This window comes from Perca fluviatilis, chromosome 4, assembly GCF_010015445.1.
Source record: "Perca fluviatilis chromosome 4, GENO_Pfluv_1.0, whole genome shotgun sequence".
NCBI classification, from domain to species: Eukaryota; Metazoa; Chordata; class Actinopteri; order Perciformes; family Percidae; genus Perca; species Perca fluviatilis.
Window position 1 is genome coordinate 39,704,490 of NC_053115.1, and position 15,820 is coordinate 39,720,309.

Below are 15,820 nucleotides of genomic sequence, written 5' to 3' on the forward strand. Positions count from 1 at the left end.
TGGGAAGCGATCGTGAGAGCAAATAAAAAATATAAAAAACATAATTCAAACCGGTTTGCGCGTCACACACGGCAAATATACCCATCAGGGAATGTTAACGGGGCTGTCGGTCACTAAATGTTTTTTGTATGAGCACACCCCTCTCTTTTTCTCTCTCCCCCTCTCTCTCTCTCTCTCCGCGCACCGAGCTCCACCTGATCTTCTAAGAACGGTGAAGCCGTTATCAGTGGAGTATTGATTGGTCAGTAGGCGGTGCTTTTACACCGGTTGATCTCTGATCTCCAACTTAACCTGCTCCCGACCAGGTTAGGTGTTCAGCATAAGTTACCACGGCGATTGAACCCGATAACAAGTGATCCAACTTTGTGATTGAAAGCATGTTTACCTTAGTAAAAGTGCCAAACAGCAGCTCCATTACTTTGTTCTAGTTCTGCCTGCAGAGTCTGGTACAAAAAAGTGTAAAGGTTTGGAAATTATTTTTTATGTATTATTATTTTATTGATATTATTTTTTAAGTACTTGAATTTACCTGGATTATTTTAATTTAAGCTATTTTATAATTAATTAATTAATTTATTTATATTTATTTAAAGGTATTGTGGAGGATTTTAGAAAAGAACCGCCCTCTGTTCCTTTTTGAAAAAATGCACATGCGCAACCCTCTGCCTGCTCCCGAGAGGGAACGCCTATTGAATGTGTGCACGAGAGTGCACTGTTTACAAGTTGCTGTCGGCATGGCTCATACAAGCCTACTTTCCAAAAGAAGATTTGCACTTTTTCACAAATGTAGATGTTTTCCGTGTGTGCGCGGTGCGTGACTTGTGCCAGGGCTGGAAACTCGGTGAGAACGGCGAGCTTCCATGAACGGCTAAAACCGTAGCTCACCACACATATACACCTGAAAGTGCTCATGCGCAGAAAGCAAAAACTACCTAGGGAAGTGCACGTAAGACGGCCTTACATATACATATCACCAGACTGATTGACAACTAGGAGGACCAATTATTTTGATGATCCACCCGGAAAAAGAAAATCCTCCACAATACCTTTAATTGATTGGATGAACTATAATTTGTCTAAATATGATTATTTAGTATTTTTGTCCATCTGATTGAATGCTTGTGTTAAAAAATAAATCAGACGTTACTCAACAGTTACTCAGTACTTGAGTAGTTTTTTCACCAAGTACTTTTTTACTCTTACTCAAGTAATTATTTGGATGACTACTTTTTACTTTTACTTGAGTAAAATGTTTGGCTACTCTACCCACCTCTGATTATAACCAATCCAGTCATTTTTTCCACTTGCCAAAAAGTGATTGCAGCTTCTACCTGGTCACTGAAAGGTGGTTTCTGCCTCAAAAATTAATGAGGTTTATACCTGACAGATTATAGCCCCCCAGTAGTTTTTCTGTTGAAATACCCTTTGGAGGGGCAATACAACCCATAAAAGGCACTTTTGCACTTGCACAAAAGTGTGGACCCACCATGTTTTTGAAAAGTTGTTTCTGCATAAAAATGAGTCGGTTCTTATTCATCAGGCTGATATCTGACAGATTATAACCCACCCAGAACTTTTTACTTGTTGAATTGATCTTTTAAAAGGGCATTTCAACAAGTAAAGAGTTCTGGATGAGCTATAGGCTAATATAGTTTTCAAAGTGACCTTTGGAATTGAAAAACTGGTCGATACAGTTTACAGGCTGCGACCGCCCCACAGACGGCAATCAAGTTTTTGGCACGGCATTAGTTTCCAGATCAATAACCTGTGCTGTGAATGGTAACATGTGTTACTGATGCTAATAATTAGTATAGTCCATAGTATGTGCTCTTGATCCTTAAAATTGACACAACACCCGGTCTGTCTGTCTGTCAGTCATAATAATAATAATAATAATATCTTCAAAGTTAGTCATTCTTTCCGTTTTCATCACAGTGTTTTCCCGGTCAAACCCAGAAGACACCAAGACAGCAGATCCAGAAGAAGCTTCATAGTTGTGCATTAGTTATTGTAAAAATAAGGAGCTCTTACAAATCACTTCACACAGTTGACTTTGAATTAGCCTACCTCTACCAGTGACTGTACCAGTAGTAGGCCTACTGTATGTTCCTGCACGTTTCCACCCAGCAGCAGCAGTGGAGAGACGTGGAGCTCTGTCTCCATCTTGTGTCGTGTTACTGGAGTTACACAAGTCTTATCATCGGTCCCATGTCTTGTAGACGGATAAAGACTTCAAAGATGAATTTCCAGGGTCTGATAAATTGGTTTATATTGAAAAAACGGATTATCCGTTTTTTCGTGTCAAACCAAAAATGAAAAATCAATGACCTCCGTTTTCCCGGGGTTTTTTTTGTCCATAAAAATAAAAATGAACTGGAAAACTGCTCGTTTTTAATCCGTGTACCATTTGTTCATTCCCATGCTGCAGCCAAACAGCCTGGGTGGTTTCTATATGTATTTTAGTGATTAAATAAAATAAAAAAAAAAAATTTTTAAAAAAAAAAAAAAAAAAAAATAATTTTTTTTTTAAAACAATAAAAACAATAATTTAAATAGAAAAAGTGAGATTTTATGGGGAACAAATGAAAATAAAATCATGATATTCAGAAAATGAAAAAATAATTAAAGAAGGAAAAATTATTTTCGTGTGTGTGTGTTTGTGTGTGTGAGTGTGTGTGTGTGTGTGTGTGTGTGTGTGTGTGTGTGTGTGTGTGTGTGTGTGTGTGTGTGTGTGTGTGTGTGTGTGTGTGTGTGTGTGTGTGTGTGTGTGTGTGTGTGTGTGTGTGTGTGTGTGTGTGTGTGTGTGTGTGTGTGTGTGTGTGCACACCATGTAGCCAGTAATAGTCAATAGCCTAGATATTCATGTAGACCTTCTTCTATCAGTATGTCCAACAGTTTCCTATCACAATTAAAATGTTTTTTAAAATTAAAAAGCCTTTGGGACAATCTTTTCTCCATCCTCACGCTTGAACAGCCAAAACGCTGATGTGTGTGTCAGAGGAGCACTTTAGTGATTATAGCTACTGAGTCGCAACGCAGCAGCTCTGTTGCGTTTTAGTTTGTTTTATCAGACTAAGCACGGCCGTCTTGGGCTACTTTTGTTTGTGTTCAAATTAACTGGGGAAAACTCTTCACATTCCTCAAACATTATAAACCATTTCAGTTGTCTTCTTTTCACAACACATAGGGTTATAGCTTACATCACCGCAATTTATACAACAATGTCATGTTCATAAGTTAAAGAAAAATGGGAAATATTTCATACCTTTCTCTGTGATTGTCATCCTCGGTTGCATTGAGTTCGCCTCTGTCAAACTATTGAGGCATGCCAATAGTAAATATAGTGTTAAATGTGAGATTGCCATTGTGTGTCTGGTATCATCAGTCTGACATGAAGAAGTGCTGAGCGTCTCTTCAGCGCTGCGGAGGTAGGTCTGGCAACGCGACACTGCAGACCAATCATCATGGACATCAAAGGGTCACCTTTGACTTATGTAGCCTAAACTTAAATCTCAATTATTGCATTTGCTGTAGACTGCCTAAACCTCCAGCAGATGGTAGTGTGGGTTCATTGCTGACTGGAACCATTCATGTTTACAACAATGAAGATAATAAAAACTAAATATTACCTCACTAAAAACAGCCTAGCTGACCATTTGTTATTGTTACATGCAACCAAACCTTTTTATAAATAGTTTATATAATTTTAAGACAGGTGAAAGAATCATACAAATCTCCTAAAAAAGGTGGTGTACATGATAACAAATATTTTCGGTGCATCAAAAAGTGTGTTAGTTAAGATATCAGCAGACAAACTAATCCAGCACAAATACGTATATAAAAAGTCACCGAAATGAAGTATTTGAACCTCATAATTAAATACAAAATGAGGAAAAAACTGCAGAGAAAGAGAGAGAGCTTCCCAGGGTCGTGACATCATTCCCATTACATAGTTTAACTGTCATCAACAATTAAGGCCTACCAGTTTTGCAATGGGAATAAAAATCAAAAACTGTAAACAACAAATCATGGCTCTTACATGCACTGATCAGAGGTCAGCTAAAGAGGAAAAGCATCTTTTAATTTAAATCTTTAACTTCTAACAACTAACCCCTGATAGACAACAACCAGCGTCTGCAGCAGCTTGAAGCTGAAGTTCTCAAACTGGGGTCCAGGGACTCCAAAGGGTCCTTAGGGGGTGTCCAGAGGGTCTCCTACAAAATAAAAGCTCATCTCACTGCAACACATTAACCACTCTGCACTGTTTACATCTTTTTAATACTAAGTCACTAAAAATAAAGTACAGTATACAATTCTAAAGCAACTTGGGTCATTGCTCTATATTCATCCAGGTTTAGGACTTTGGACTGGGCTTTAGACTTTTTAAACTCTTTATCCAACACAACACCCTCACTTCTCCACTGTTTATCTACATGTCCAGTATGTTGCAAACACACAAACGTTCTCCAAAACCTGGAGGAATAAATATAGAGCAGCAGAGTGGTGTCTAGATGTTTCAGGTCGGGACTGCTGTCTTAGAAACTGACCCAAGAAAGTCAAATCACTTTTATTCCTTTTATGCAAGTTTTAGCTGAAAAAAACTGTCACGCTGCAAAGAATAATATCAATATTGACTTTTAATTCAAGATTTTCAATAGTAATGTCTGAATACATTTAAATTGAAATTACATACAGGCACTATATTATCGCTTAACAACAAACAGTGCAAGAACACAGTAAGATGTACTGTACAGACTTTTTCTTGTCATATAAAAGTAAAAATACATTACAGTTAATCATTTTGGTTTTTTTTAGGATACATTTTTGGGCATTTCTCGTTTTAAAAGATACAGAGGAGAGAGAGGGTATGACATGCAGCAAAGGGCCCTGTGGTGGACCAAACCAAAGTCACCGTGGTGATGACTCGGCCTAAAGTACCGGCTCTACCCAGTGACCCCCCAGGGCACTTTATTCACTTTCTCACTGAGTTAGATAAGAAGATCAATACCACATATAAGCCTTAAAAAAGGACATATTATTCATTTTCATGTTTTTTGTCACATATATGATGTTATAATGTAGGATTTTCATGTTAAACGTGGCCAAAACATCAAATAATGAGAAACATACTTTAAACAAAATCCCTGTGAGCTAAAAGGTTCAGATTTCCAACCGGTTGTGTAACATTTGGTTTAGAAGCCTCTGTTGGTGATATTTCACAGTACAAAGTCCTGCTATATACTCCGTTGCAGTAGCTCAAGCTTCATATAGTGATACAAGTACAAACGCAAAATACAAGTATGAACCTGAAAATGCTATATAAGAGTTGCCCTTTAACCATTCTTTTAAATACAGAAGCAACCAATGGTTGTCTGAAGAGCAAAGACATGTAACAAAATAAAATATAAAATGGTAAAATATATTTAAAAAATAAATAAAATGACATTTATTTGCACAATATTTCACACTCCACATCATCACAGTTAACTTTGTAATTTGGTCTGAATATAAAAATACAAGACTTATAAGAGCATCATCATGTTGACCTGGTCCTCTCTGCTCTACACACCTCTGGAACAGGAATACTGTACAAGTCTTACAAACAGTTACACAATCAACTAGAACTGCACGACAAAATCAATGAGCCTATTAATTGTGATATAACACAAGCATAAAATAACTGAAAACTAAATAAATGTTTCCAGCAACACAGACATTATCAAAGCCTTTCTATCATTAATGAATGAAGTTCGATTCCATCCATTCCATTCATTAATGGATGATGTTCATCTGACTCTGGAGTTGAAGCTGCAGGAAAAAAGACAAAACAATATTAAAGACATTAAATTAAACTCTCTTGTTCATATTCAGGCTGCACAATCACAGTTTTACCACTAATACATCATTTATTTTTGGTGTCTGATCTACACAGATCTGCCCCAAAATGCATTATTTTTTGTTTGGAAATAAAGTTAATGTTAATGCACAAACATGAACCAGAATAGCAGGTGTACTTAGAGACGCCTACTGCTTTTTGTGTGTTGCTGTGTGGTTAGAATAGAGTCCTACATCAAATCTATTCAATCATTTTAAGAATAGAAGAAAATGATCTTGAGTACATTATAACATCCTGTCATATGAATTTAAGCAGTCCCATCTTTTCACTCTCGGCTTCACACATATGGCTGTAAAACTAGAGGCCAGAGTTGAAACGGACTACTTAAAGCGCTTTTACATAGTACAGGAACCATTCACCATTCAAACACATGGTGGCTGAGGCTGCTGTACAAGGTGCCACCTGCTCATCAAATAAACATTCACACACATTTACACTCCGATGGCACAACATCTGGGGAAACTGCAGGACCAGGGATTGAACTACCAACCCTCCGATTTGCAGGAGACCGCTCTACCACTGAGCCACAGCCACTTATTAAACAATGCATAAAAGTAAAGTTTTGAAAACAGTAACTAAATGCAGATGCATCTCTCAGCAACATCAGGCAGTGTGTACACTCAGATTTAATCTACTACAGACTGCTGATATTTCATTAAGAAATGTGAAACTGACACCATCGATGAGTTCAAACTTTTCATCATGTTTGTTCAGATGCAGCAGCTAGATAACAAGGTGGAGACCAGGCTCCAGTCCTTAAATCAGAGGACATCTTTAACTGGTTCATCAAAGTACTCACCAACAACAAGCTTAATGTGGATTGTTTTAGGTTTCTGAATTGATGGAACAATACAGATGTAGTCTCCACTGTCAGCCCTCGTCGTATTTCTGATGGTTATGGAGGCGTTGCCTTGTTTCAGTTCATCTGGAAAATGTGAGACTCGACCTTTGAACTGCTCACTTTGATCTGGACGCTCGTCACTGTAAAGATCACCATAATCATACAGGAACACATTCTGAACATCATCGGTTTTCTGGGAAACTTTCTTCCAGACAAACCGTGTTAACTGAATGTCCTCCTTGGGCCAGAGGGAACAGGGTAAAGTAACATCACTGCCTTCTTCCGCTGTGATGACTGTTGGCTCTGGAAGACAAACACATGTATGAATCAGTTAGTAATTATTAAGTCAGAAAAAACATTCTACGCAGAATTATTCCACAAAGGCACTTTTTACAAGCAGTTTAGTTTGTTGTTTGGTTTGAGAGGACATCTTTAAAGCGTAACTCTCGCCAAAATGCAACCTAGTGTCTTTTTGTGAATGTGTATTTATGTGAAGCATATGGACCATCGGAGGAAAATAAGGGAGGGTCATGTCTTTTTGTTCTTTATTAAGGGGAGGGTCCTCCAACTTTTTCTAGTCTAGGGGGGAGGGTCACCCAACTTTTGTATTCATGAAAACAGCAAAATTTCAAAGTTGCTTGTTTGGTGCATATTTGTCCATGTAGCTCCATGTAGCTCTCTCAGTATAGCCCCCCCCCCCATCACCAGCAGATGGGTCCCTCCCCGTTTAGTCAGCCAGACAATTTGAGCTGTTTAGCTTTGTAGAGATGATTTCCCAAACTGAATAAATCCCGCCTGCACATGTAAACACAAAACTGCTTTGCTAATTCCATCGTGCTGTAACTAAGACATCTGCTAAAAAAAATAATTGTATTTATTAGCATGATTGCCGTACTGTTTAGTTCTAAAACAGTTCATGTGTTGAATATGTTATTACCAAGTGTGCTTTGTTGAATGGTCTCAATGTTTTATTGTTTCATTTCATGTGAATACTAGTTTACTAGAGGAGTAACTTACTATTTGAAGTAATGCAGTAATGCAGGAAGTGTGCATTTAGTTTCCATACTTATTGTGTTTCCACAACAATGTTCAACCCGGTCTCACATCAGTTCGTGAAATGGTCACCTTATTTTGATCTATTGATTCGTGTACAGGGAAACAATTTTCTACTTGATTTCGTGGTGGTCACCATGCGCCATGCGACTGGGCTGCAGCCTGGTCTGGGGGAGATGGTGACACCATGATCCGCGGTTTCTGGCGGACACAACAACGGGGAAATTAAATGCCGGCAACAACTGCCATGACACTGGCATGCTCTAGGGGATGCAAAAACAGGGACGCCATCGCGCGGTATATGAGTGACAACAGCGACCGCCCGGAACGATCCGCGGTCTCTAGGGACGCAACAACGGGGGATATTAAACACTGCCGCCCGGTGACAACAACGGTGACAACAACAGGACGGTTGTGGTTAGGAAAAGAAAGACAGGGAAAGGTTGTGGTTAGGAGAACAAGAATGTTGAAAGGAACTACCACACGCAGGGAGCGATCCCCGATCTCCGGGGTGAAAGTCCTGTGTTGTTTGACCCATCCACCACCCCAACCAACCTCCTTACGCAGATTTTCCGGCTTTTCAATACTACTCGCTACCATAATCGTGCTGTTATCACGTAATGTGCCTCCCATTCAAATACATTAGTTTAAAATTTGTGCTCACCAACACGATAAAACCAGAGAAATGTGTCCCTGTACACAAATCAATAGATTAAATAACGTCACCATTTCACAAACTGCTATGAGACTGGGCTGCAATGTTAGTGAGTAAATCTACTGAAATGGCCACCATAACAGTGGAGTGTGATGTGTAAGATAAGAAGGGGAGAGGATAGTCATGTATGTCATGGTTATAAAAAACAATGGCTATCTGTTCATCTTTACCAAGTGCAAACCATAACAGAATTCATCAATTAATTGCTGGGGAGGGTCATGCCTTGTTTCCCAATCATTTTGGAGGGTCATAGAAAAATGTATTATTGGCGAAGGCAGGGTCAAGTCTTTTTGACCAAAGACCCCAAAACTCTTAGTCCCTTAAAAGTCCCTTAAATAAAAACAAACAGTCTCTTAGGATGGAAACGCCACTTTTAAGATTTACGTACCGTTTTCGTTTTTGGTCAAATGGCCTTTTGAATGGAGTGCTAACGGCACTACTATGATCACATCAAAATCCCTATTTTTAAAACACTAAGAAGGCTCGACAGAACTGAAACTTTGCTTGAAGTATCACCAGTGGCTCTACCGCGAATTAAAGCATTGACAACATTGTTTGTGTACACAGAGTTTACTAAAAAGCCGAGATGGGCGGAGGCGTAAAAACCAACAGCTAAAGTGAGTTGTTCAAAACCTTTCTGGCGTAAACAACACGTCCTCAATGCTCGAGTTCATGTGTAGAGTCCCTGGTGATACTTCAAGCAAAGTTTCATGTTGTGTCGGGGCCGTCTGTGTTTTTAAAAAAGTGATTTTGATGTGATCTAAGCATTCTACCCAATATCAAAAGGCCATTTGACTGAAAAAAAAATACGGTCAATCTTAAAAGTGCGCTCCATCCTAATTATCTTTAACCCTTAGATGCATGACCTACCAATACCTACACTCTTCCATTAGTGGGGTCAAAAATGACCCCAATTAGAATGAATGCGTTTTATGCAGTAAACTTAATACATTTCTATCTTAAGTCAAAGAACTACTTACTACTTAACAATACAATATCACACACACACACACACACACACACACACACACACACACACACACACACACACACACAGACACACACACACACACACACACACACACAGACAAACAGACAGACACACACACACCTAATGATTGTGCTCCAGAGTATATTCACATAGCCGTGCATGTCTAAGAGGCGGCACTGTCTCACAGCAGTTCGTGAAATGGTCACTTTATTTTTATATTATCGATTGAATTGTAACCGGACACGATTATCCGTTGCTGAGGATGTCATTCATTCGTGTGGTCAGCATATAACTGGGTTTTGGAAAGGAAGCGCGGGGAAAAGACACACCACGCCAATGCCCCACAACAACAGGACGGCTGATGCGCCACAACGGGACGGTTGGGTTTAGGAAAAGAACCACGGTGAAAGGACACGCCACGCGCCGGGACGCAATCCCCGGTCTCTAGGATGCCGACGCGCCACAACAATGGGACGGTTGGGGTTTATGCCGGGATGTGAACCCCGGTCTCTGGGGTGAAAGTCCTGTGTTGTTCGACCCATCCACCACCCCAACCAACCTCCTTACTTGGATTTTCGGCATTTAATACTACTCGCTACTGTAATTGTGCTATTATCACGAAATATGCTTCCCATTGAAATTCATTAGTTTAAAAATCATCCTCCACACACACAAAAAATTAGAAAAACGTGTCATTGTACATGAATCTATAGATTAAATAATGTGACCATTTCACGAACTACTGAGAAATTTTGTAAATGCTACGCAGGTTTAGAGCCACTACTAAAAATAATAAATCATTTTTAAATCATATTAGCTCTGATGAGAGCGCATGAAATCTGTGCAAAATTTGCTTGTCTTTATAGCTTGTAACTTTTGTTACATTCCATAGACTAAACATTTAATTGATTAAAATAACCATAAGTTGCAGCCATAATATTTACAGTTTATGGTTGCATCCCAGCTACTGACAGGAAATGTAAACAAGCCAATATTTAGTTTCATCAAGGCTGAATGTCATCGTGACACATTGTAATTGACTGACACAATGTTGAAATGCTGAAATTAATTTTCAACTGGAAATGTCCAAGTCACAACAGACCTTTCTGACATGTTGGTGGTTACCAATTATAATAACTAACCACATCACTGCCTCTTGAAAAAACTACTTACTACTTAACAATACTTCCAACTTAAACTTCAAAGTATTTGTGTAACTTAACTCATGGTAAGGGAATTAAGGTAAAGTAAAGTAAACATGAAGGGATTTTGGTAAGCACTGTTTCAAATAAGAATACACTAATGCACTGTAAGTAGCAGTGATCAGATCAGTAATTGGTAGAGAGTATTAAAAATAATGTTAACATTTAGTAAAAATAACCTTCAGGGTGGTGAGACTGCTGCCATTAGATGTGTGGATCAACAGTAAATGTATACCTGACAGTCACAGTTGATAAAAACCAAAGGCTCCTAGGGTTAACCTTTGAAATTCCATAGAAAATGCTTGGGGTCATTTTTGACCCCACGTATGGAAAAGTGTGGTACTGATACAAAACATGCAATTACTTAAAAAATATAACAGTTAGATACAAATCCAAATGGCCTCATGTTAAAGACAACCTATTTGAGGAATACATGGAAGATTAAATGATAAAAATTTAAAATTACAAAGATATTGCAAAAAAACAACCGCTGGGGTCATTTTTGACCCCACTTATGCATCTAAGGGTTAAAACGAAAGTTTGATTCAAGTACATTCGCAAAAAGACCCTAGGTTGCATTTTGGCGAGAGTTACGCTTAACTGTTTAATCAAAATACTCACCAACATCAAGCTTAATGTAGAACATTTGAGGTCTTTGAATTGATGGAAAATAACATCTGTATTCTCCACTGTCAGCCCTCATTGCATTTCTGATGATTATGGAGGCGTTGCCTTGTTTCAGTTTATCTGGAAAAAGTGAGACTCGACCTTTGAACTGCTCACTCTGACCTGGATGCTCGTCACTGTAAAGATCACCTTTATCATACAGGAACACCTTCTGATCACCATCAGTTTTCTCGGAAACTTTCTTCCAGATAAACTGTGTTGACCGAAGATCCTTCTTGGGCCAGAGGGAACAGGGTAAAATAACATCACCGCCTTCTTCCACTTTGATGACTTTTGGCCCTGGAAGATAAAAACATGTATTAATGAATATGTTTACATACAGAGTCATCAGTTAGTAAGTATTAAGGCAGACAAAAATTGTATCAGAATTATTCCACAAAGGCAGTTTAACAAGCAGTTTAGTTTGTAGTCTACTTTTCCCTACATAATTATATCTGCATATTTTTTTTAAACATAACCAACCTTTTTGAACTATGTTTAAGCTTGTACTGCATTATATCATTTACATACCCTTCATTACATACAGCATATTATGTTATATTATGTAACCACATGTCTTTTCGTTATTTACATGCTTTTGTTTCAGCACACTCTTGATATGTGGCCTTTCTTCACAGTTTGTGGCATGTTTGTTCCTTTTAATAGCATTCGGCCTCTTAATGATTCGGTTTTCCACAGCACACACACTTGTAATGTTGCTGACTAGTCAGTGAAAGTGCATTTACTTTTAATGCATTACTTAGCTGTTGCATTTCTTTTGCTACCGTCTCCATTGCTACGGCTACTTCCACAGCCTTTTGAAAAGTGACTGCAGGCTCGGTTAGCAATCTTTTCTGTTTTGCCTCCATGTTGAGTCCACATACGAGCCGGTCTCTCAGTGCATCCTACAAATGCGTGCCAAAGTCGCAGTGTTCTGCTAACTTTTTAATTACTGCAATGTATTGCTTCACTGATTCTCCCTCTTGTTAATTTCGTTTATGGAAGCAAAGTCTCTCGTTTTCGGAGAAAAATGCAACTGCAAAAACACCTCGAGGGCTAACGCAATAGTCCATAGGTAGCAGCACCCATTACACTGAGAAGAATGGCTGACTTTTTGTCTCCCTCAAACTCATTTGCTGTTACAAAATATTCAAACCTTTCCACATAAATTGCCCACTGCTCCACTGATTCGTCGAAAGCAGAGATATGCCCGATGTATCCGTGCCCAGCCTTTTCTTTCCATTACAGGGCTCGACATTAAGGCTTGTCCGCTTGTCCGGGACAAGTGGATTTTTTGTAGGACAAGTGGAAGAGAAATTTACTTGCCCCACTGGACAAGTTAAAACTCAAACAAAACAAAATGCCATGTTACTTCACGTTATGTGCCACTCATTTCGTCTAGAATTGCAGAATTGAAACAAAAACATATTTTAACCCACAATCCCCGGCAGCGGGTCGGCGGGCCGCTAACGTTACACCAGAGGTGGGTAGTAACGAGTTACATTTACTCCGTTACATTTACTTGAGTAAGTTTTTGAAAAAATGATACTTCTAGGAGTAGTTTTAAATCACTATACTTTTTACTTTTACTTGAGTAGATTTGTGAAGAAGAAACTGTACTCTTACTCCGCTACATTAGGCTACAATGAGCTTGTTACTGTCTTTTTACCTCTTTGGTATTCTACGCGTCATTGTTTCCCCCCGTGTTCGCCTCATTTTAATGTTTTATTTTGAAAGAGAGAGAGAGAGAGAGACTTCCGCCAAAGGCTCTACCACGTACGCGACTGTTTCACCAATCAAACGTAGTTGTGCAGTCTCGTCAGCTGGCAACAAAAAATAGGCGACGCTGATGCGTAAATCAACGCTTATCAATAGGCTCGTTCAAGATGAAGTGCGCCTCGCCTGTAAAGTAGACGAGAGCAGCCGGCAGCAGCCGGGGGGCGGTGACAAAAGTCCGCTCTCAAGTCGGACAGTTTTCCAGCTGACTCCAGCAGCCTTCAGGCTGAACAGGAAGTGACAGAAACACGGTGGTCCGATTCCGATTTAATAAAATGTTATCAGACCCCTATATCAGCTCCTACACAGTCTCCAGTTGATTTTATTATGACAGAGTAGCTGTCAAAATGCTCTACATGTGATCTGTTGCTGATTTTAATAAACAACAGACTGTAGATGATCCGTAATCTGAACAGATTTAGTCTCTCTGACTTTTAAACACAACTATCAGCCACACAACATGTGTTCTGTACAGAATAAGCTTTTAAATCAGACAAATCACAGTTAAAATCCCTCCGATTGAAAATCAATAAAAGTTTATATAAAAACGTCATCATGTTGAGTTGATTCTGAACCAATCAGCTGTTCGATCGCTGCAGAGGCCTGCGTTTCCCAGCATGCACTGGGTCCACCTGCGTCCGCCTGGCTCTTGCAGTTGGTGAAAAGCAACTGCGCTACCGGCGTCTCCGAACTGCGCGGCCTTGGTCTCGTGAGATTATCGTTGCCCACGTGTGCATGACGTCAGAGCAAGTCGGGATCAAAGTCGGACACAAATCTAACCGGCATGCATGGGCGCGATCGCGGTGATCGATTCTCGCAGATCTGGCTCATCTTGAACGAGCCTATTATCACTTCCCCATCAGTCAGGACCAAGATCTGACCATAATTACACTTGTCCTTTCCATAAACTGCCGTGATTAGCTTATTATTTCAGGTGCAATCCAGCAGGTGAAGCGATCGGTGAGGAGCAAATAAAAATATAAAAACATCATTCAAACCGTAGGTATGTTGGCTCAAGAAGCAGAGAAATGCCCGATAATTCCTCCCCATTCAAATCTATATAAATATACCCATCAGGGGAATGTTTACGGCGTTGTCGGCCTCTAAAAGTTTTAACTTTTATGAGCGCACTCTTCCCCGTCTCTCTCTCTCTCTCTCTCTCTCTCTCTCTCTCTCTCTCTCTCTCTCTCTCTCTCTCTCTCTCTCTCTCTCTCTCTCTCTCTCTCTCTCTCTCTCTCTCTCTCTCTCTCTCTCTCCCTCTCTCTCTCTCTCTCTCTCTCTCTCTCTCTCTCTGCACCGAGCTCCGCCTGATCTTCTATAAAAAAAAACATCAATATTACGAATATTATATATTTGTATCTTCGTATCCGCTGAGCGGGACGTGCCTCACGTCACTTCCGGACTTTTCCGCGGATTCGTTTAAACCGTTATTATGGTTCATAACTTACTGGAACAAAACTGAGCAACGTGTTGTTGCTGGTGACACAACCACTGACTGTATGTTATGTATATTGGAAGCCGATCCTGGCGTTAAAGACCAGCTGATGCACCCGATTCTTTGAAATGAAATGGCGCATTGCATTGGGGGATAGGCCTACTCGGCTTTGAATGCGTCCAGCTCGGATCATATCGTAATCTTCTGTATTACAGCATATACTGTAATATTTCACCGGTAATAAGACCCGAAATAATATTATTAAAGTAAAGAAATGAATAGACACGATAACATCTAAATAAATGTTGATAGATTTGGCGTTATAGTTTAAAAAATATAAATCAACAAAAAGCAACCCAGCTTCCCTGGCAGAATAGACCGAAATAATAACATTAAAAAGAAATACATATAAACCATTATAATATCTTGTGAATAATGTTGATTAAAACAGCGGTTATTGGGCTAAAAATACCAATAACTGACTGTCCCAGATTTCGAGTTAAGGGCGGGGGCGTGTTTTTCTTTTCGTCGATATCCGACGGTGAGGGACTAACATGAATGTCTATCTGACGGACCCCCTCGAAAAATGACTTTAAGGGTACCCCTATTTCGTTGAAACTTGACACCAGGGTCCTTGACCATCGTCATACATTTGACGAGTAGGGAGTGAGACTGTGTTGTTTGTGCGGATGAAGCATGAAGTTAATTTGACTCTTGACAGCTGGCTCTCTGCCTCCGTAACGTTACTAGCTACTCCACTTCTCGTTTGTCCCGTTATTGTAAAACCTCAGCTCTGCGACTTGCAGGATTAATACCAGGTAATAATCAACTGTAAAGTAGCTACATTTTAAAAGGATCCCTTGGTACTTTCTGCGGGTAGAAAGTGAAATTGTAGAAAGAAAAAACACGTTATGTCTACAAAATTATTTTAGATATAGTATAAGTTCAAGTCACCACTACCTCTGATCAAAATATTGAATTAGTATCTCAATATATTGATTCAGTATCTTAGAATATAAACAAAGAATATCAAAGTAATGAGAAACTATAAAATATTGACTTAATCTCAATATATTGGCTTAGTATCGATAATATATTGACTTAGTAACTCAACATACTGGTTCAGTATCTCAATATATTGACTTAGTAACTCAGAATATTGACTAAGAATCTCAAAGCAATGAGAACATTTAAAATATTGACTTACAATCTCAATATATAGACTCAATATCTCAACATATCTCA

At 39.2% G+C, this 15,820-nt stretch overlaps 2 protein-coding genes across 4 annotated transcripts in view; both read right to left on the reverse strand.

Moving 5' to 3' along the window:
- LOC120557668 overlaps positions 1-15,820 on the reverse strand; it is a 1,015,838-nt gene that overhangs the window by 367,531 nt on the left and 632,487 nt on the right. The gene's annotated exons all lie outside the window — the stretch shown is intronic.
- On the reverse strand, positions 5,419-12,880 carry LOC120557673 (CD276 antigen-like). Of its 2 annotated transcripts, XM_039798223.1 has the most exons (4): positions 12,521-12,880; positions 11,320-11,664; positions 6,696-7,040; positions 5,419-5,808 (listed from the first exon to the last, which is right to left on the reverse strand). In XM_039798223.1, exons 1-4 carry the CDS (start codon positions 12,528-12,530, stop codon positions 5,720-5,722), a joined length of 789 nt encoding a protein of 262 aa, XP_039654157.1. In that variant the 5' UTR covers positions 12,531-12,880; the 3' UTR covers positions 5,419-5,719. The 2 variants fall into 2 exon arrangements, with proteins under 2 accessions (XP_039654157.1, XP_039654156.1); XM_039798222.1 differs by lacking the exon at positions 12,521-12,880 and having other exon boundaries at positions 11,320-12,382.